Source organism: Rutilus rutilus, assembly GCF_951802725.1.
Source record: "Rutilus rutilus genome assembly, chromosome: 15".
Classification (NCBI taxonomy): Eukaryota; Metazoa; Chordata; class Actinopteri; order Cypriniformes; family Leuciscidae; genus Rutilus; species Rutilus rutilus.
The window spans coordinates 5,286,149-5,307,440 of NC_140220.1; the positions used below are offsets into that span (position 1 = coordinate 5,286,149).

General features: G+C 38.3%; 1 protein-coding gene across 1 annotated transcript; it reads right to left on the reverse strand.

The window, feature by feature from the left end:
- Positions 1–16: 16 nt before the first annotated feature.
- adcy3b (adenylate cyclase 3b) lies at positions 17–19,861 on the reverse strand. Its single transcript, XM_084433407.1, has 20 exons — positions 19,337–19,861; positions 17,315–17,464; positions 14,395–14,528; positions 13,937–14,048; positions 13,595–13,722; positions 11,611–11,769; positions 11,357–11,525; positions 11,211–11,282; positions 9,804–9,901; positions 9,549–9,710; positions 9,323–9,410; positions 6,834–6,950; positions 6,383–6,654; positions 4,507–4,588; positions 3,625–3,783; positions 3,395–3,541; positions 3,180–3,296; positions 2,960–3,086; positions 2,029–2,153; positions 17–1,423 (listed from the first exon to the last, which is right to left on the reverse strand). The coding sequence occupies exons 1-20, from the start codon at positions 19,853–19,855 to the stop codon at positions 1,247–1,249; spliced, it is 3,114 nt and encodes a 1,037-aa protein (XP_084289533.1). The 5' UTR covers positions 19,856–19,861; the 3' UTR covers positions 17–1,246.
- Between the last annotated feature and the right edge of the window lie 1,431 nt (positions 19,862–21,292).

Below are 21,292 nucleotides of genomic sequence, written 5' to 3' on the forward strand. Positions count from 1 at the left end.
TCTACAGACTACCCAAGTGTGCAGTCTACATAAGACTAAAATCTTCTCAATTTTTCAAATTACTCAAGGTTTATAACCTTCAAATGTCAAATACGCATTACTTTTCTAGTTACAATTATTTCCCTACTAAGGTTATTGGAGGATTCAAATTCAACAAGGTGGTACTAAAGTTTGGCTCCGTTTAATGTACCTTGTTACGAGTCATTAAATCATTCTTCTCATTTGGTCAAACAATAAAACACTGAGAATGGCATAAAAAGCTGCTAAATCCACAATCTACGAAAAAATAAAAATTCACACACAATCTGAGAGCCGTAACAATCTGATCTATAACCAAGATTTTCACAGACTATACATGAGACAAACCGAATGTCATGAGTGAAATGTGCGTTTATAAAAAAGCTTTAAAATATGAGAGAGTTTGCTGGGATTGAGCGAGACCTGGAGATGTTTGACTATTTAAAATGCCATTTGCTTCGGTAAAAAAAACATTCTGACTATACACGTCAATAGTAATATGGTGTTAGTGTGATGTATAAGCTATATGTAAAATAAAAATAGAATAAAACACTCTGCCTTCTGTTGATGCTCATAATGTACATTTCCCTCCGTTCAAAAGATGTGTGTCATCTGTGTATGTTCATGTGTGTGCCTTTAATCTGACACTTTCTGAAAAGTGCTGTTTAGCTCCTGATTGTGTGTGTGTTTGTGTCCACAAATGAATATTACAGAATTTCCATCATGGTCTATTTTATGATTCATACTTATTTTATGTGCTTATTAATATAGCCAACAATTCAATGTTCAATTCAATTCAAAAGTTTACTGTAATCTATGAGCCCATCCTTATCATATGGACGCATACGTTCTTTATCAGCATTTCTTTACTAAGGGAATGTGTATAAAGTATGAAAACACAACAGACCAGATGGTGTACTTTTGATCTGTTGCAATGATGGAAAGTGTGTTTTTAAAATAACAAATGATGACAAATTCTCAGTTAATACAACCTTTGGCTGTGGATGCTTCTGAATTCTTTTCTTTTTATGTATCTGTTTCAGAGCTGTTGCCTGTTGGGAAGTGCATGAGCTGTAGAGCTCATTTGGGAGACACGGGTTTGTGTCTCCTCTCTGTCCTCAATAATTTACTGTCCCATTTCCTTTTTTATATCAATAAAAAGTGGAAAAGTCACAACAAAATAAAATATTAAAATAAAGAGTCAATGTCCTAGTTTTCTTCATTCTTCTCATGATTTGTCTAGTATTTGATGTGGGAGAGAGACTGTGGTTGTCTTTGCGACAGGTTTGTCTTTGCCCTTCATGAAGAAAGTGAGCAGTTCTCCTTTTCCTTTCACGAAGATGGGTCCTCTTTTGACGAAACGGAAACCGTACTCCTTCAGGATGTTATAGCAGTCCTCCACCACCTGGGGCGCACCAACACCATGAAAACACACACATCTGTGTTAGAGCCAGAGCTGAGTGATACTGTGAATATCTATAACATGTTCCTTTGAGTCAGCGCCATTAGGCTAGTTTTGCATCCGAAGTATGAGTACGTTAAGACAGAGATGTTTTAATCTCTAAATTCCATTTCTGTCGCAAAAATTGCATTAGAGGTGGGAAGTTTAATTCATGTAATTTCAGACTGTTTTAAAATTGATTCAGTGATTTATTTAAATCTTCACTCAAAATGTCTCCATGCAGGCAGCAATAAAAGAATAAAACAACTTAAATATTAGATACTGTATTATATATATAGTTTATATATATTCATATATTAATATATTACTATATATATTTATATTGGTGATGCATATAAATAATGATGATTTAATATTGATTAAATATCAACTTTCCTTGTGTTTTCGTGAAAAACAGTGTGGAAAACATGCCAATATTTGACTATATGTTAAGTTAAAATGTTAGTATTTTCATAACTATATTGGCCAATTAGTTTTAAATACATTTTTAATTATAAATATATTTACTTAAAAAAATTAAATAAATAAACAAATAAAACGTATATCACCTGTATGTTACCCATCACCCCAGTGGACTCCATACGACTGGCCACGTTCACAGTGTTTCCCCAGATATCGAAATGAGGTTTGCGCGCACCAATCACTCCAGCTAACACACTCCCCTTATTCAGACCTGACAATAAAACACACACACGCATGTTTGATTTTCAAGCTTTATGAGAATATTTTTTTTTACTGTACAAACTGTATATTCTCTCCCCTTATACTAACCCTATCCCAAACCTACCCATCACAGAAAACTTTCTGCATTTTTACATTTAAAAAAAACAATACTTATGTATATATGAAGTATGATTTATAAGCGGTTTTCCTCAAGAGGGCCAAAAATATCCCCACAAGGACAAGTATTTTGGATATTGCCATCTTTGTGGGGACATTTTGTCCCAATAACAGGGTTTACCAGGACCACACACACACACACACACACATTCTTGTACATCTATCTTTATGAGGACATTCATTGACACAATGCAATCTCTAGCCACTTACTCTAACCTTACCCATCACAACTAAGTGTCTAACCCGAACCCTGACCCTAGACCTACCCTTAACCTAATTATAACCTCATCCCTAAAACCAAGTCTTGACCCTCAAACAGGCCTTTAAAGGGGTCTCAGAAAGTGAGGACCGGCCAAAATGTCCTCACTTTACTCTTTGTCCTCACTCCAATGGTCTAAAACTCACAGTACAAAAGTACACACACACACACGCGTACACACACCTCTGCTGGGTTTTCATGTTATGGGGACTTTCCATAGCCATGATGATTTTTATACTGAACAAACTGTATATTCTCTCCCCTTACACTAACCCGACCCCTAAACATAATTTAGCATGATTTATAAGCTGTTTTCCTCATGGGGACCAAAAGAAATGTATATATAAAAGTAACATAGGTCTGTATTTCTGTTTGCTGACCTATGCGAAGCATGAAGTTATTGAATGACTGTTTGTTTAGGTTTCCAAGTATGACTTTCATAGCCAGCGCGAAGTCTGCCAAATCAGCGAAGTGTTGCCAGCGCTCCAGGATGCACTGATCCTCTATCTGTATCACACACACATCATCATCATCATCATCAGTATCACAGACTCCATTGTTGTAAGCATTATGTGCTATAGAGTGTGTTGTGTAGCGCACCTTGCGGTCGGCGTATCCGTTAGTGTTGCTCTCCGGCGTCACGCCTGAAGCTGCCATGTATGTGCTGCCGATGGTCTTGATCTTCGTAATGTGGCGAAACTCAGTGCGATCCAGAAGCTACTCAGAGTCAAAATACACATCACGTGATTTTAAAAACAATTTCTGCTGAACAAATGATGAGATATATAAAGAAATAAAGAGCAAGAGACACTCACACTGTCAAAGTCAGAGATGATCTCATTAAGGATTCGGAGGCATTCTATCCCTCCATTGTTTATAGTCTCCTCCGTGTAAAAGTCGGAGAAGTTGGGAATAGAGGCGAACATCACGCCGATCTCATCATACGACTGACTGTAAAGTTCCTGCAAAAGACAAATAAACATCAATATGCACATTTATTAAGGACTAAACGCATTACTCTGTATCCAGGAATATACTCCCATACTTCATCTCGCTTCTTGGAGCCCAGGAAGTGTTTGGCCACGTGATCAGGAAGCATGTTAGTGACCAGCGCCTCGTTGTACGTTCTCATTTCGTACACCTTCTCCTTCTGATCGTGCACCTCAACCTTCCACAGAAACAGCTTACGAGACTGTCGTTCCACCTGAGAGAGAGAGGAACAAGAATTTACATGCTAAAACAGAGGAGAGGAAATAAATAAATCGAAAACGAGATGATTCATCTTAAAGGAACACGGCAACTTTTTGGGACTTTAGCTTATTCACCGTATCCCCCAGTTAGATAAGTCCATACATACCCTTCTCATCTCCGTAACTCTGTCTGACACACCCACCGCTAGCCTAGCATAGCACAAAGACTGGAGGTAAATGGCTCCAGCTAGCATACTGCTCCCAATAAGTGACAAAATAACTCCAACATTTTCCTATTTACATGTTGTGATTTGTATATTCACAGCATGTACAAATAACAAGGTCACAAGAGACACAGCCATCTTCTAATCGTATACATACTGGGAACTATATTCTCAGAAGGCAAAGCACTGCTACTTCTGCGGAGTGATTTACTCCGACTCTGAGCGAACTCTCTGCTCCTCACCACGGGGCTTCTCAGGTGCTGCGAGCAAATCACTCCGCCCAAGTAGCAGTGCTTCCCTTCTGAGAATACAGTCAGAAGATGGCTGTGTCTCATGTGACCTTGTTATTTGTACACGCTGTGACTATAAAAAGGGTATGTATGGACTTATCTAACTCTGGGGGATACGGTGAATAAGCTAAATTCCCAAAAAGTCTGCGTGTTCCTTTAAGGGGTTAATCCCAATAAATGAATTTCTGATAAATGTAAATGTTTAAGCTGTTGTCGGACATACGTGGCGTGCAAAGTAGTAGAAACTCATCATCATGATGATAATCATCACGGTCAGCAGATATCTGGTGGGAACCACTGAATACCTAGAGAGCCACAGAAAATAATGAAAAAATCAGGTATTAGCCAACTTTTTCCACTTTTGTGAGCGGCATTTCAAATGCAAAAACATTTAATTATTGCATTTAATCACTAAACTGGGTGAAAAAAACAATAGAAACACACTATAAAAAGAACTGTGCTGTATTTAAGTTCTCAGTCTCCTTTCTGTGTAAATTTGGCTCATTATAGATTGTGCCTAATTCTGCTTAAAAGACATGTTTGTGTATTGTTATTGATCATAGCAGCAGTAACTCATTAAATAGTGATGGAATAATGGAGAAGAGCATCAAAAGAGCATTAGAGCATATATACAGACACAACAACTATTCTAAGGTAATTCCCTTCTGAATTCTACATTTAAAAAACAGCAAGTTATAAATCTATACTATATAAATTAGCGTTCAAATGTTTTTTTTTTTTTAAAGAAATACTTTTATTTGTTAAGTGTTCAGTAAATCAATCAGAAGTGACAGTAAAGACATTTATAGTGTTACAAAAGCTTTAGGCCTATATTTCAAATAAATGCTATAAATGCTGTTCTTCTGGGCCCGTATTCATAAAGATTCTAAGAATCCTCTCAGAAAACTCTTAATTTAGCTTAAAAACTTTTATGTAGGAGTCTTAGCTTAAGAGCGATTCGGGACCGATCTGAGAGCAACTCTGAGTAAGGAAAATACAAAAACTTTTATCTTAGTGAGGAGGCGGGGTTGACCCCGTTGCTATGTATGACACAATCTTTTGAAGACTGTGATTGGCTGGTTGTCCAAGAAGAAAAAAAAAAAGTGATTTTAAGTATAGGGTCTATTCTAAGCCTCCACTTTGAACTTACATGCGTAATTTTTCCTATTTGATCGTTCTCTCACACACACACACACACATTATATATGTGTATATAAATCCTTTTTTTATTTACCATGCTGTTGATTTCCTATAAGGTATTTGATTGCTTAGAATGATAAAAATTGTTCCACTCTTTCCAATTACACTGATTGCTGGCATGTCTATTTAAGCGGTGGTTTGAATGTTGGTTTTAATGTATCAAACATGGAATTTTCCCAGTTGGCAAATATCGTAATGTAGTGATTACTTTCATTTCAGGCGCTATGGCATTTCTGCGCTGTGTCGGAGATATTAGCGTGTCTCTAAAAAGATCAGTCACAAACATGATCCCTGCACGATCTAATCTATAGCGTCTTATTAACTCACTGTCATCCATTGTCTGCAACACATTTTTTCTCCCTCTTCGTCTTTCTGCCATTTTCTCCTCTGCTAAAGAAACTCTTAAGCCTCTTAAAAGTCCTCGTCCGTGCTCCTAACAATTTTGACCTTAAGACCTCTTTTAAGGGTTAAGATGCTTTCTGAATTACTTTTTTCTTTACTGGGAGTTTTTCTTTAATTTTAAGAGTAAACGCCCACATTTCTAAGAATTTTCTTAGAATTTTGTCACTAGGAGCTACTCTTTGCATTAAGATTCTTTATGAATACGGGCCCTGAAGTTTATATTCATCAAAGAATACTGAAAACTTGTATTGAGGTTTCCACAAACATATGTATAAATATATATATATTTTCTTTTTAGATTCTGTACTCTTTCAGAAGATGCGTAATAGCGCCCCCTACTGTATAACAGTGAAAACACAGAAAGCCGGAAAATTATGGCAATGGCGGGGAAAGAACCTTCATTCAAAAAGTAGTGTAACTATAAATTATATGTTGTGTAAATACAGCACTCCTCGAGTATTCAAGTATTTCTGGACTCACACTTGAGCTCGACTCACCTGTAGTCCAGGTAGCGAATGAAATCGTAGATGTCGTAAATGTACATCCAGCTGTGGATGTTTACCACACCTGTTACTATGGTAACAAGCAACATGAGCGCCAGCTTGACGACATGGCTGAGCTGTACGAGCATGACGGTTGCCACCAGAGACAGCACTGATATGTATCCGTAGTGTTTGGGGTTCTCGGCACATCCGCCGTCACCCAGAGACTCGAGCGTCACGCCGGAAGAGGAGTTCAGGAGCAACAGGGGGGGCTGAACACAGCTCAGCTAACGAAAAATTACAATAATTTGACATTGAATCTTTAAAAGCCAAAAAAATGCAACAGAACTGCACTTGAAGTCAGACTTCCAACTTGGAAATGTGGGTGCATGACATCCTACAAACATGCCAATCACAGTGAATAATAATAATAATTGGAAAAGAGGTAAAATGTTTTTTATCTCACCATATCAGCCACTTCAGCCATGGTCAGAACAAATATGGCGGCCATGGCCCATGTGTTACGAGCCCAACGTGTGCGGTCGATCCACAGCGAAAAGGACACCAGCCTCCGGGAGAAAATCTGATACACACACATCACAATATTACACGGATGGTCTTGAAGCATTAAACTTACTAAAATTTAAATAAAAATAAACAAGTAAAATAAACTAATCTAGATAAATAGCTAATAACTACATATATTTATATATATTAGATAGAGGTTATGTTTAGTTCTGTTTAGTTTTATTGTGTTTTGGTTTTATTTTCTCTTTTTGCCCGTGTTACTGGTTATTGTTTGGCTGTGTCTAAAATCGCCCTTTATACCCTTAAACAGGGCACTAATTGAGGGGACACCATTTGTAGTGGTGTCCGAAACCATAGTGGACGTTATCAAGTGCACTCATTCAATCCTACAATGCACTGTAATAGTGAGTGTACAACCGATGTACGCTAGAGAATACCCATAATGCACTGTGAGAGTCGCACATCGAATTAATTCTCGTGTCTGACCATAAGATGGCGCCCGCAGGAGAATCATCCATCCATTCTCCATTCTCTGGTCCAATGTGGGTACAGCGTAATATCATACAGGTATAAATTCATTTTTAATTGATTAAATTGTTTAATTAAGGTTTATACATAGTGTCCATGACACAGTTTAAGATAAATATTTTCATCTCACTACTGGAGCTGCCAGTATTCTAAGTTTCAAACTATTATTACACAAAAAGCACAAACTATGCAAAAGCGGCAGCCCTTCCGGCACACTCAATTAAAATTTCTCAATTCAATTCAGATTTCGGACACAGCCTTAGTTTCCATAGTTACTCATTAGTTCCACCTGTTCTTAGTTCTGTTAATTACTCGGTGTGTATTTAAGTCTTGAGTTCTCACAGTTCTTGGTTTGGTGATGTTTGTCATTAAGTTTTACGTGGTTGTTTTACTTGCTTTTTCCTGTGATCTCCTGAGTGTTTCCCTTTGGATTTTGGACTGATTAAAGACTGTTTTGTTGATATTCCTGAGTAGTGATGTAAAGTCCGATTCATTTCCGCAAACCGGTTCAAAAAAACAATTAATTAGTTCCTTACGTCATCACGCAATGAGGTCACTACGCATTTCTTTTCTAACAACTCAAGAGTCATGTTATATCAAGCAAAGAAATGTGTGAAATGCATATTGAAACATTCAAATAAAAAGTTATTTGTGTGAACGCATATTGCTGATTATTGCCTTTCACTCACTCAAGGTTAATGGTGTTTGTGGTCACAGTTTCATTTGCGGATCCTTTATGTCGGATACGACTGACCAATATTGATTAGCCTACATCTTGGAAAAGATTTCTAAATGTTTCGCATCTACAGCAAACATTAAAGACATTGATGCACAAACTACATTTCTAAAGTATATAGTCTTTTAAACTCCTTGATTTCACTTAACAACTTAAAATATAATCTCCATTCACAATAAACTATAGTAACATTTATTTACATCTCTTGACAGAAAGGTTTTTGCAGGTTTTAATAAAATGTTATTTAATAACAGTAGTCATAATAAGCATATTTCCAGTACGTGCCTCAGGCTTGCATATATCGTCAACTCACTCATCAGACTCCTCTGTAATCCTCTGCAAACTTCGACAGTTGGTTGAACCGGCTCATTCGGTTCTTTTTGAGTCGGACGAGCTACTTCGGCTGTGCGTCTTGAGTCATCAACCCGAAATTAAAATTAGTTTCAGTTCGATTAGTGAACCGGGTTGACCGGTTACTTCCTGAGAACCGGCTCAAAAGAACGATTCATTCAAGAATCGAACATCACTATTCCTGAGTTGTGCGAATTACTGCAAACCGAACGTGACAAAAATGTGAATAAATACTACAATAGTATATAAATTAAATAAAATACTAAATATATAAAATACTTATATATATACCAAGTATATAAAATACTAAAATAACGTTGCTCTCTCAGGTGAATCACATTCAGCTTATATTTAACCCCAAAGCAAAAATAAAAATAATTAACATGCAAAATGTTATTTCTTTTGATTTTGGGGTGAATTATGACCTAAAGATGTTGTCATGGAATTCACTCTTTCATCTACTGCTGTGATGTTGAACCAAAGTCCCTTTCAAGGAAAGCCTGTTCACTCGGCGGCCATATTTGCAATGCCTCCGGGCAGCTAGTTCGGGCATACAAGACCTGTCTACTTGAATGGGGGAATCCTGAAATCTCAAAAGCTGCTTGCTGAACTCACAATTAAATAATATATTTCAAATCAGCAACAAAATCTGATATGAACTATCCCATAAATGTTGTTTCTTATGCCCAAATAGCGCTAAAAAAGCCAATTAGCGATTTTTAAGAAGGGACTTATGTGCATTGAATTTCTCCCATTCATAGGTAATATGAGTGCACCGTCTTTATATATCTAAAGTCTTTGGTTGAACTCACTCGAGGAAAGATGGCCGCAAGTGAACACAGAGTCAGAATCAGAAGTAACAGCTCACCAACAGCCAGAGTCACGTAATTCACAATCAACCTGTCAGAAATCAAGCAGACATGTAAAATAATTATACAGCAGAAGTGTTAGTTTTAATAAAATGTTGCAAGAGTACACTGATACTGATATAATTTATCATGTTGTATTAATAATTAATTATTCATGAGCTTCACTCACTGCGGATCTATGAGCATTTCCATGGCTGAGGTGAAGATCAGAACCACACAACAGCAGATGAACGCAACACCCGTCTGTCTCTCCTTCTCTGCCGAGTAACGAGACTCCAGATCAGAGTCTTTAAACCTCAGAGAGAGAACATCCGTCTTACTCTCCTTCAGACTGAGAGAGAGAGAGAGAGAGAGAGAGATGGTGATGTGAAACAGGGGCATAAAAGCAAACCACTGGGTTCAAATAAGAATAAACGGTCGTTACGTCTCCTCTCTCTCTCTCTCCAGCAGAGCTTTATTCAGCAGTTGGTTCAGATACTCGTCTTCCAGACCTTCATCTGTCATACTGGCCAACTGTAGCTGCTGAGAAACCAGACGCACAGGTCAAAGGTCAAGACAGACGGACAGACAGACAGTTAGACAGACAGACAGACAGATTGACAGACAGTTAGACAGACAGAAAGACAGACAAACAGATTGACAGACAGTTAGACAGACAGACAAACAGATTGACAGACAGTTAGACAGACAGACAAACAGATTGACAGACAGTTAGATAGATAGACAGACAGACAGACAGACAGACAGACAGACAGTTAGATAGATAGATAGACAGACAGACACAGATAGATAGATAGATAGATAGATAGATAGATAGATAGATAGATAGATAGATAGATAGATAGATTGATAGATAGACATACATATACAGATAGACAGATAGACAGATAGAAAGACAGACAGGCAGACAGACAGACACAGATACAGATAGACAGACAGTTAGATAGACAGACAGACAGACAGATAGATAGATAGATAGATAGATAGATAGATAGATAGATAGATAGATAGATAGACAGACAGACAGACAGACAGACACAGATAGATAGATAGATAGATAGATAGATAGATAGATAGATAGATAGACAGACAGACACAGATAGATAGACAGACAGACAGACAGACAGATAGATAGATAGATAGATATATAGATAGATAGATAGACAGACAGACACAGATAGATAGACAGACAGATAGATAGATAGATAGATAGATAGACAGACAGACAGACAGTTAGATAGATAGATAGATAGACAGACAGACACAGATAGATAGATAGATTGATAGATAGACATACATATACAGATAGACAGATAGAAAGACAGACAGGCAGACAGACAGACACAGATACAGATAGAAAGACAGTTAGATAGACAGACAGACAGACAGACAGACAGACAGACAGATAGATAGATAGATAGATAGACAGACACAGATAGATAGATAGATAGATAGATAGATAGATAGACAGACAGACACAGATAGATAGACAGACAGATAGATAGATAGATAGATAGATAGATAGATAGATAGATAGATAGATAGATAGATAGACAGACACAGATAGATAGACAGACAGATAGATAGATAGATAGATAGCTGGAGGAGGGCAGTGGAGGAGAACGCTGCGAGTATCTTCTGGAGAAAGGCTGTCTGTCTGTATCTTCTGTATAGATAGATAGATAGATAGACAGACAGACACAGATAGACAGATAGACAGATAAATAGATAGATAGATAGATAGATAGATAGATAGATAGATAGATAGATAGATAGATAGATAGATAGATAGATAGATAGATAGATAGATAGATAGATAGATAGATCTCACCTGTGTTTCTGACTCCTCAGGTGTGTTCTTTAATGATGTGCTGCTGCCGCTGGTTTCTGTGGTGTTGATCACCTGAGGAAAGTTTGAGATGAGTTTGAGATGAGAACAACAGATCAGAGAATATGAATGAAGCTCATGATACTCACTGTGCCATTGCTCACTCCGTTTGTTTTGTGTGTTTCTTTGGACAAGCACACCAGGTACGTGTCAATGCCTTTCTCCAGAAGATACTCGCAGCGTTCTCCTCCACTGCCCTCCTCCAGCTCAAACTCACCATGCAAACAGTCCTTTGTGCTCTGAGAGATGTGCACACGCCTGCAAACGCAGCAGAAACAGAGTCATCCACACTGTAATTCAACAAGAAACGAATGGTTTAAATACAGATTTGAGTTGATCTCACCCAGGGATTCCCCCTGACTCCATCTTGTTTGCCACCGTAACATCAGTGGACCAAACGTCGAACTGCCAGCGCTTCTGTCCCAGGACTCCCCCCAGGACGGTTCCCGTGTGCACGCCGACACGCATGTCCACTCCCGTCTGAGTTTTTTCACGGACGTAGCTGAACACAGGTGAGAAGCATATGAGCCATTTGGACTGTTTGTCTGTCTGTAATACTTGTATTTTAATTTTTCATATTTGCATATATACATTGAATATATAATATTAATACGGTCTCACGGACTTAAAGGGATAGTTCGGCCAAAAATGATATTTAACCCATGATTTACTCACCCTCAAGCCGTTCGAGATGCATATGTCAATCTTTTTTCAGACGAACACATTTTCAGTTATTTTAGAAAATGTCTTAGATCTTTCAGTGGTTATAATGGAAAGCTATGGGGTCCAGCTCCTTCAAGTCCCAAAATGTGCATGCATCCTTCACAAAAGTAATCCATCCGGCTCCAGGGGGATAAACGAAGGCCTTCTGAGGGTAATCCGTGCGGTTTTGTCGTAAAAATATACATATTTAAAACTTTATAAACGAAAATAACTGGCTTCCGGTAGCGGTCGACGAGCGTTCACGGAGATGGATGCTGGCGTATGACGTAGGACGTAGCGTAGGAAGCGTCGTGACGTAGAACGAACGTAGAGTTTTGTTTTGTTCTGCTCTCTGGCTGCGCTATCACGTTCGTTCTACGTCACGACGCTTCCTACGCTACGTCCTACGTCATACGCCAGCATCCATCTCCGTGAACGCTCGTCGACCGCTACCGGAAGCCAGTTATTTTCGTTTATAAAGTTTTAAATATGTATATTTTTACGACAAAACCGCACGGATTACCCTCAGAAGGCCTTCGTTTATCCCCCTGGAGCCGGATGGATTACTTTTGTGAAGGATGCATGCACATTTTGGGACTTGAAGGAGGTGGACCCCATAGCTTTCCATTATAACCACTGAAAGATCTAAGACATTTTCTAAAATAACTGAAAATGTGTTCGTCTGAAAAAAGATTGACATACACATCTCGAACGGCTTGAGGGTGAGTAAATCTAGCCTGGTAATACTAAACTCTTCTACTTCGCTTTGCTTCGTAGACAGAGTCTGGCATGGCATAATTGAAAAGCGTTTTCTTTCTCGCGGAGAGGCGCTTGTCTGAAGTTTAAAATCATTGGTTCCCGTAAGTCAATCACATAACGTTTGGTTATGGCGCGTGTTATGCGCAGGCTCAGCCGCATCTAACTTCCACTGTAAACACATGTATGATGCGAAAACAAAACCATCGAGCGAAATACCGGAGTGAACATGGCTGTGAACGACTTTTGCAGATTATGTGAAGTAAATCTACGCATCCACAGTACAATCAGTGTCTACGTCACGGCTCTCAGCCCGCCCTCTGTTCGTTGATTGGCCGGCTGTTTTCAGGCCGGAGGAAAACGGAAAGCTATTACGCTGTCTCAGACTGAGTACAGAAGCGAAATGAAATTGAGCGGAAGTAAGAAGTCTGACGTAGTCAGGCTAGAGTAAATCACGGGTTAAATATTATTTTTGGCCGAACTATCCCTTTAACGGACACGCGCACGTGGCAACCATTGTAAGTCCACAAGACTGAAAGTGCATTGGATACTGCAGGTAAAGCTCCACCCAGTGATTGGATACTGCAGGTAAAGCTCCACCCAGTGATTGGATACTGCAGGTAAAGCTCCCCAGTGACTGGATACTGCAGGTAAAGCTCCACCCAGTGATTGGATACTGCAGGTAAAGCTCCCCAGTGACTGGATACGGCAGGTAAAGCTCCACCCAGTGATTGGATACTGCAGGTAAAGCTCCCCAGTGATTGGATACTGCAGGTAAAGCCCCTCCCAGTGACTGGATACTGCAGGTAAAGCCCCTCCCAGTGATTGGATACTGCAGGTAAAGCCCCTCCCAGTGGGCGTGTACTCACGAGATGGCATCCACCATAGACAGGCCCATCATAATGGAGCAGGCCGCGTGATCTTCACGGTAATCTGGCAAACCGCAGATACAGTAATAACAGTCTCCCAGAATCTTGATCCTCAGCTGGTGGTGTTGCTGTTAAAACATTCAGTCAGATAAGAGCAAATAAACTGCGTGTGGAAGTGTCAGTGTTTCTTGGATCCTTAATACTGGTGATTATATGCACATTTGCACCATGCAAAATGCCCATAACATTTGCTTTTGTACTCTTTACGGCTTTTTTTTGTATTTTCTTTACAAGGAGGACATATATAAATGTTTAAAATGTGTGTTGGCTGTTTTTACTCACTGCTGCTAGTTTGTCGAAGCGAGCAAACAGTTCGTTGAGAAGTTTGACAAGTTCTTTCGGAGTCACGGCAGACGACAGCTGTGTAAAACCTACGATATCTGCGAAAAGGATACTGGAAGAGAGAGATCATTACATTAGTGTAAAGTCAGCCTTGTTTAAGTCAACATAAAATGACAACCTGTTTTATTTCCGTGATTTGAAGTATTTCTGACTAAAACAAGGTATTCAGTAAGGAAAAACATGTAGGTTTATTAATTTTGTATTTTTTATACAATCATTAGGACCAATTTCTCAATACTGTTTCATTCATGGACTGACAATTGTTTTGAGTGTATTGACAAATCTGGGTGAATCTTTCGGTGAACAGATTGAAAAGAATAACTGTGGTGAATCAAAATCCCAGCACTTGTGGTAATAAAAGAAGACAGGATGAAAATCATGGACAGTAAGTGTTTTACCTGACATTTTCGTGGCGGTACATGTACATGGTGTTGAACTGCTGAGCATCTGATTTCTGATTGGCTTCTTTTTTCATGCCCTGAAGCATCTCATCTGCTATGTGCTTCGGCAAGATGGACAGCAACAACTCCTCCTAAACACACATATTGAGAGAGTGCCTGTCAAGTTTGGGAACATTAAAAAAAAATGTACATGTTTTTTTTAAAGAAGTCTCTTCTGCTCACCAAGGCTGCATTCATTTAATCAGAAATACAGTAATAAACAGTAATATTGCGAAATATAATTACAAATTAAAATAACTGTTTTTTATTTGAATATATTTTAAAAAGTAATTTATTCCTGTAAGCTGAATTTTCAGCATCATTACTCCAGTCACATGATCTTTCAGAAATCTTTCTTTCATGATTATTTGCTGCTCAAGAAACATTTCTGATTTTTATCAATGTTGAAACGTCTTCACTCTCACCTTCGATCAATTTAATGCATCCTTGATGAATAAAAGTTTTACCTTCTCTCTTTTTTTTAATCTTATCACAAACGTTTGAATTAAATCATTGTTTCCACAATAATATTAAGCAGCACAACTGTTTTCAACACTGATAATAATCATAAATGTCAACAAATCATTCTGAAGGTTGGATCATGTGACACTGAAGACTTGAGTAATGATGCTGAAAATTCAGCTTTGCATCTCAGGAATGAATTACATTTTGAAATGTATTACAATAGAAAACAATTCTTTTAAATTGTAATAATTTTTCAAAATATTGCTGTTTATTTTTTGTGTATTTTTGATTAAATAAATGCAGCCCTACAAACTTTGTCAGATTCAGATTCAGTATTTTTCTCATTTGGTGGAGCATCAACAGGTGTGTCTAATGTTTGAAACATTTTTTATGTGCTCTCTCTAGTTCACGAACAAAAGAGTGATGTGGGATTTTGGGAGTTCGATCGGAGCACATTAGTCTCTTGATGCGGTTGCCATAGAGAGCTAAACCCGTCAGCTGTGCTCTGATTGGCTGAATGCACTCAACTCCCAGAAGCCCCCACTGCTGCTATGGCATTCTGAGTTTGATGGGGTATCTGGAGAGTGGAGACCATGTGACCACACAAGCAAGTCGGACAGAAAGAGATGCTGACAAAAAAGCAATTAAACCGGAGAACAGACAGTTTGGTGCCAGCGATTAAGGATTCCACTGAAACACTTTAACAGCAAATAATGGAACATGTTGTCAATGTGAATGGGGTAAGTTGTCACAAGGGAACCTGCCATTAAATTGCAAAATTTTAACAGTAAAAAAAATGAAACACAATCCAATTCAATAGCAAAAACGTAAAAGTTAGCATACAAAAAAAACTAAACAAAAAAATCTTGAAACCGTTTCCCCATAAAACAATATGCCCCTTTCAATATTGCTGTTTGTTTGAATGGTCCAAAATAGCTAAATTGACCAATGGTATAGGTTAAGGGTGGGACTGTCACCAACAGCAGGTGGCATGAGTGTTTTGGAAAACATTTTAAGACAGTTTCTATGTTTGAAATTTAGTTTTGTGGAGCAAGTGGACCAGAAATGACACTTCTCTAGATCTGGAAAAGAAAAAGATGGTAAGCCATCTAGAGGAGTGGATTTTCTCCTTTTTTACCTTTTCCCCAAGACACACACACGCGCACGCACACACACACACGCACGCACTCGCGCACACACGCACGCACGCACGCACGCGCGCGCACACACACGCGCAAGCACGCACGCACGCACACACACACACACACACACACGCACGCACGCGCACACACACACACGCACACACACAAAGCTAAATTTACTAAAACTTTACCCTAAAATGAAAATGGAAAATATAAAAAATGAAAACTAATTTAAAGTATTAATAAAAACGGTAACACTTTACAATAAGGTTTCATTATATAACATTAGTTAACTACATTAGTTATCTAATAATAAACAACACATCTACAGCATTTATTAATCTTAGTTAATGTTAATTTCTATATGTACTTATACATTATTAAAACCAAAGGTTGTATTTGTTAACATTATTTAAAACTCTGTGAACTAACAATGAACAGCTGTATTTTTATTAACCAACATTAACAAAGGTTAATAAATGCTGTAAAAATGTATTGCTCACTGTTAGTTCATGTTAACTAATGCATTAACTAATGTTAACAAATGAGACCTTATTGTAAAATGTTACCGTAATAGCTATAATAATATCTCAATCTGCTAAAATAACACTATTGTCAGAACAGAAATCAGTTTATTATAACCTCCCTGTTTTCAAATAAAAAATTGAAAATTAAAAAGTAGAAAGTTATTCACATCTAAAATGAAAATATAAGTTGATATGAATGTGTTTTGGTTGCACCTAAAACTAAAATGACACAATGTTTTGCTATAAACTAACACAAATATCACTATGCAGCTCTTAAATAGCAAATAAATGTAAATGTTTGGATGAACTAACCCTATTGCAGCAATTTAATGAGATATGATTTATATAAAGGATAGGACTGATCTTAAAACTTAGTTACTGTGTGACCAACATAAAATAATGTGTGATGGCAAATTTGGACTCTTGGGTCTTTAGTGTCGCTGCTGTGACAATAACAGCAGCCTGGGGAATGACTTCATTACTGCAATAAGAGTGGCAACAGAACACAACCTGCTCTGTGTGTGTGTGTGTGTGTGTGTGTGTGTGCGTGTCCTTGTCTCTATTCTGCTCAGATGTGCCAATAACAGGTAACAGGACACAAGGGCTCCAGAGCAGAGCTCCACCACTGAGCCCAATTAGAGCATCTCTGTACTTTCATTACTCACACACTCACAGACATGGATTAAGCATCCGGCCCAATTATTAGAGAGATAATTTGTGTTTGCAATGCATGTGTGTGTGTACCTGTTGTTGACCCTGTTCCTTCAGCGTTAGACTGACTTCCAGAGATTGTTTGGCCTCTAGGAACGCCGTGCGATACTTGCGGTCGGCCATGAAATATGACATCACGCCCACCAGCACAGCAGCAAAAAACAGCATCAGATTCGCCACAAGCTACGAGAAACAACACACTTCTGCTTGTATATACACACTCCAGCGACACAGAACATTATGTTTGTTTATATGGAAAATAGATGTCTGAGTGATGTTTTTGAGCCTGTCCTATGACGTCAATGTACAACAGTTTCTTCACATATGTGACCCTGGATCACAAAACTAGTCACAAGTCGCTCGGGTATATTTGTGGCAATAACCAACAATACATTGTATGGGTCAAAATTATTGATTTTTCTTTTATGCCAAAAATCATTAGAATATTAAGGAAAGATCATGTTCAATGAAGATATTTTGTAAATTGCGTAAATATATAAAACATTTATTTTTGTGAGTGAATGCTGCACAATCGCGATCATAAATGTACAACTTTAAAGGAGATTTTCAAATAGTTGTATATCGGCCAAACACTGTCCTATCCTAACAAACCATACATCAATGGAAAGCTTATTTATTCAGCTTTCATGTGATGCATAAATCTCAATTTAAAAAAATTGACCCATGTGACTGGTTTTGTGGTCCAGGGTCACATATATCGTCACATTACATCAGATCCTTCTGTGAGCTCCACCTCCGTGATCATGACATAACACATCACAACCCTTGCAACCCTCGGGTGTCATAAATCCCAGTTTAGAGATAGCATAATTATACCACAGTACCACCACAGTATTGTTTATAAGGTTTGGTCAAATAAAAAACAGTTAATTTACATTAAACATATTTAAAATTTTGGAGTTAGTAAAACTTTTTAAAGTGTTTGAAAGAAACCTCTTAAGCGCACCATGGCTTCATTTATTTGATCAAAAATACAGTAAAATTTAGCAGTAATTTTGCAAAATAATAATACAATTTAAAAGAACTGTTTTTCTATTTGAACATATTTTAAAATGTAATGTATTCCTGTGATCAAAGCTGAATTTTCAGCATCATTACTCCAGTCTTCAGTATCACATGATCCTTTCAGAAATCTGCTTCTCAAGAAACATTTCTGATTATTACCAATGATAAAAACAGTTGTGCTGCTTAATAATTTTGTGGAAATTATCTTTTGTAACATTATAAATGTCTTTACTGTCACTTTTGATCAATTTAACTTATCCTTGCTAAATAAAAGTATCAATTTCTTTTTAAAAACACCTTACTGAATGGTACTGTATGTGTAAAATTATCTAAAATATATTAAAATTTCCTATAAAATTGAAACAAAAATTGTAGTATAAAATTTAAATTAAAAAAATGATTTTATAGACATTATAATTTAATAAAATGATTTCACGTAATATATACGTTATCATGTGAAGTACCATTTTGATATTACCCTTTACAAAAAGGACTGTGGCAGTAACAATAATATTAGATTTGATAAACACCATGGTAAAATGATCCCGAGATATCTGAAAATGGTAATCACCTTTACAATAAAGGTACTGTGGTGATACAATGGTACAAGGAAGTGCATTCAGAACCATGATATATAGGCCTAGCTATCTGTGGCAAGTCTCGAGTCCCACGGAGGAGCTCCGGAAGGAGAAAAGGAGGAGTGAGGACAGTGAAGGACGAGAGAGGACCAGGCCTGGACTATTTATGTTAGTGTTTTTGTTTAAGCGGCAGTAGTCTGTGAGGGACTGCCGCTTTACTTTCGTTTTGTTGTGTGTTTATTTTATTAATAAAATATGATGGTGAACTTTCGTGGTATCGCCTCCTTCTTCCCTGAGCTTTAACCGTCCTTACACTATCATCACTCCAAATCACTGTAAATCATTTCTTCACTTACAGAAAAGTTTTCGTCCCTGTTATTTGAAGTAGGAGTATCTGATTATGTAACCTGACAAAACAAGAAGTAGTCCAGTGTAAGTGTGTTTGTGTCACCTGTCTGATCAGCACTGTTAACTGTAGCTTATCTTGTTGTCTCTGCGCAACTGTGAACCCCAGCAGCAGCGTGTGCGCGCAGCACGAGAGCGCGCTCAGGAGCGCGATGTGCGCGAGCGTCAGCGGGAGCGTGAGGAAGAAGGAGAAGATGAAGAATATCTCCCACCCGACCGTGTCACCGGCTTCGTAAAATCCCGCGAAGTTCAAACTGAAGTAGCACAGCACGTGGACCGTGATGAGCAGCCACAGCGCGTACGGCACGAGGCTCCGGGACACGGCCTCTGGCAGCAAACGGAACCGGGACACAATGTAGAGCAGAATATCCGAAACCAGTCCACCTGCCGCCACCGCGAGCGTGTTGAGTTTATCCTGAGAGTAAACAACCGCGCACATGATGATCACATAACTGTTGAACACAGCCGCGAACACGATCAGCACCAGTAGCGTCTCCTGCCGCTGGCGCAGAAAATACGTCTGATAAACTTTCTCGAGAGACTCCGGGTTAAACTTAAGACGCATGAAACGCGGCAGAGACAGAGACTGAAACCCGCCGGACCCACGCGTGTGCGGCTCCGCCACGGTAACCGTTACCGGACCGTCCTGAATGCCGTTCACGGGCATACTGCAGCTCTAGTCAAGTTTCACGTGTAATAGACTACAGCTATATGTGGTGGATCCGTCACGGCTGTCCGGGTTTATTCCCCTCGGGTTTGAGTTGAAACACACCGGAGAGGTTCAGTCTGTCATTCCTTAATGATCTCCGGCTCCGTTTCCATGACAAACACATCTCGAGCTGCTCTTCCACATCCTTTAATCACAACAAGAACGAAGCAGAAACAAAGCAAATTGGTTACAGTTACAAAAAATGTTGGTCATAAGTTAGCATGTCTCTATAACACTAATAAATGATTAACAATTCAATATTTAAAAAGTAGGCCTATACACGACCACATAAATTTGCTTAGATTTTAATCGTATTTTCACCACAAAAACGCTAGTGTTTATAAAAATAAAAAAGAGTATAGCGTTTGCCTCAGTCATTTAGCATTTAATGTCATAGCCTATAACATGCGAGGTGTCAAATTTTCATGTGATAATTGCTTAAGATTTTATCACGGTATACGGTATTTTCACGATATATATATTTTTTTTAGTGCTAGTCTAGAACTGGTTTAATAACTTTTTTTTCTTATAACAAAAAGAACTGAACATTTAAAAACCATAAAGTAGCCTGATACATAATTTATAAAATAAACAAACGTTTCAAACACATTAAATTGCAAAATAATTATATATAAGAATTATTATAAAGAACAATATGTATCACTTTACAATAAGATCTCATTAGTTAATGTTAGTTAAGTTTAAAAAAGTATGAAAATAAATCGCATATTAACTCGAAGCATTTAAGTATTCAGTGCTGCGATGAACACCATGGCGAACACAAAAATCTGAATGGCTGTTTAAAATCATAGACAGTAAAAGAAATGGACACAGCGACCCCATTGGATTCAACGGAGAAAAGTGAAGTCAATTAGAAGCTCTCACTTCCTGATGGCTGAGCGTACTGCGCAGACTCAAACTGAGCTTGACGACGTAGATGTGACGCGAGCAACCCGTCTGTCTTCTAGTAGCTGTGCCAAGAGAAATCTGAATCATTCCCTTCCAAAACTTGCAGAGACGGAGAGCGTGAGTAGGAGCTGTCCATGAGCTAGGAGCAGGAGCAACTTTTGCTAAGTATTCTGATTAATTATTTTGTCATTTTGCCTCCACGTCCCCCGATTGCCCGCGAGCTTCTCCTCCTGTCCATACGGTAATCTCTCTACTGTGCGACAGAGAGTCGCGTGGTTATGACGCAATCGTTAGCCTATTTTTACAAAAACTGCTTCTACGGGGCCATAACGTAAGATACAAGGTAATGGAGCCTTTTATACATTTTCGTGGTTCTTTAGAAAT

Coding starts and splice junctions, on each gene's coding strand:
- adcy3b (XM_084433407.1), bottom strand. CDS start 19,855: ATGCGTCTTAAGTTTAACCCGGAGTCTCTCGAGAAAGTTTATCAGACG. Junction 11,283..11,356: donor ACGGAGTGAGCAATGGCACA/GTGAGTATCATG, acceptor AACTTTCCTCAG/GTGATCAACACCACAGAAAC. Junction 3,087..3,179: donor ACGGATACGCCGACCGCAAG/GTGCGCTACACA, acceptor TGTGTGATACAG/ATAGAGGATCAGTGCATCCT.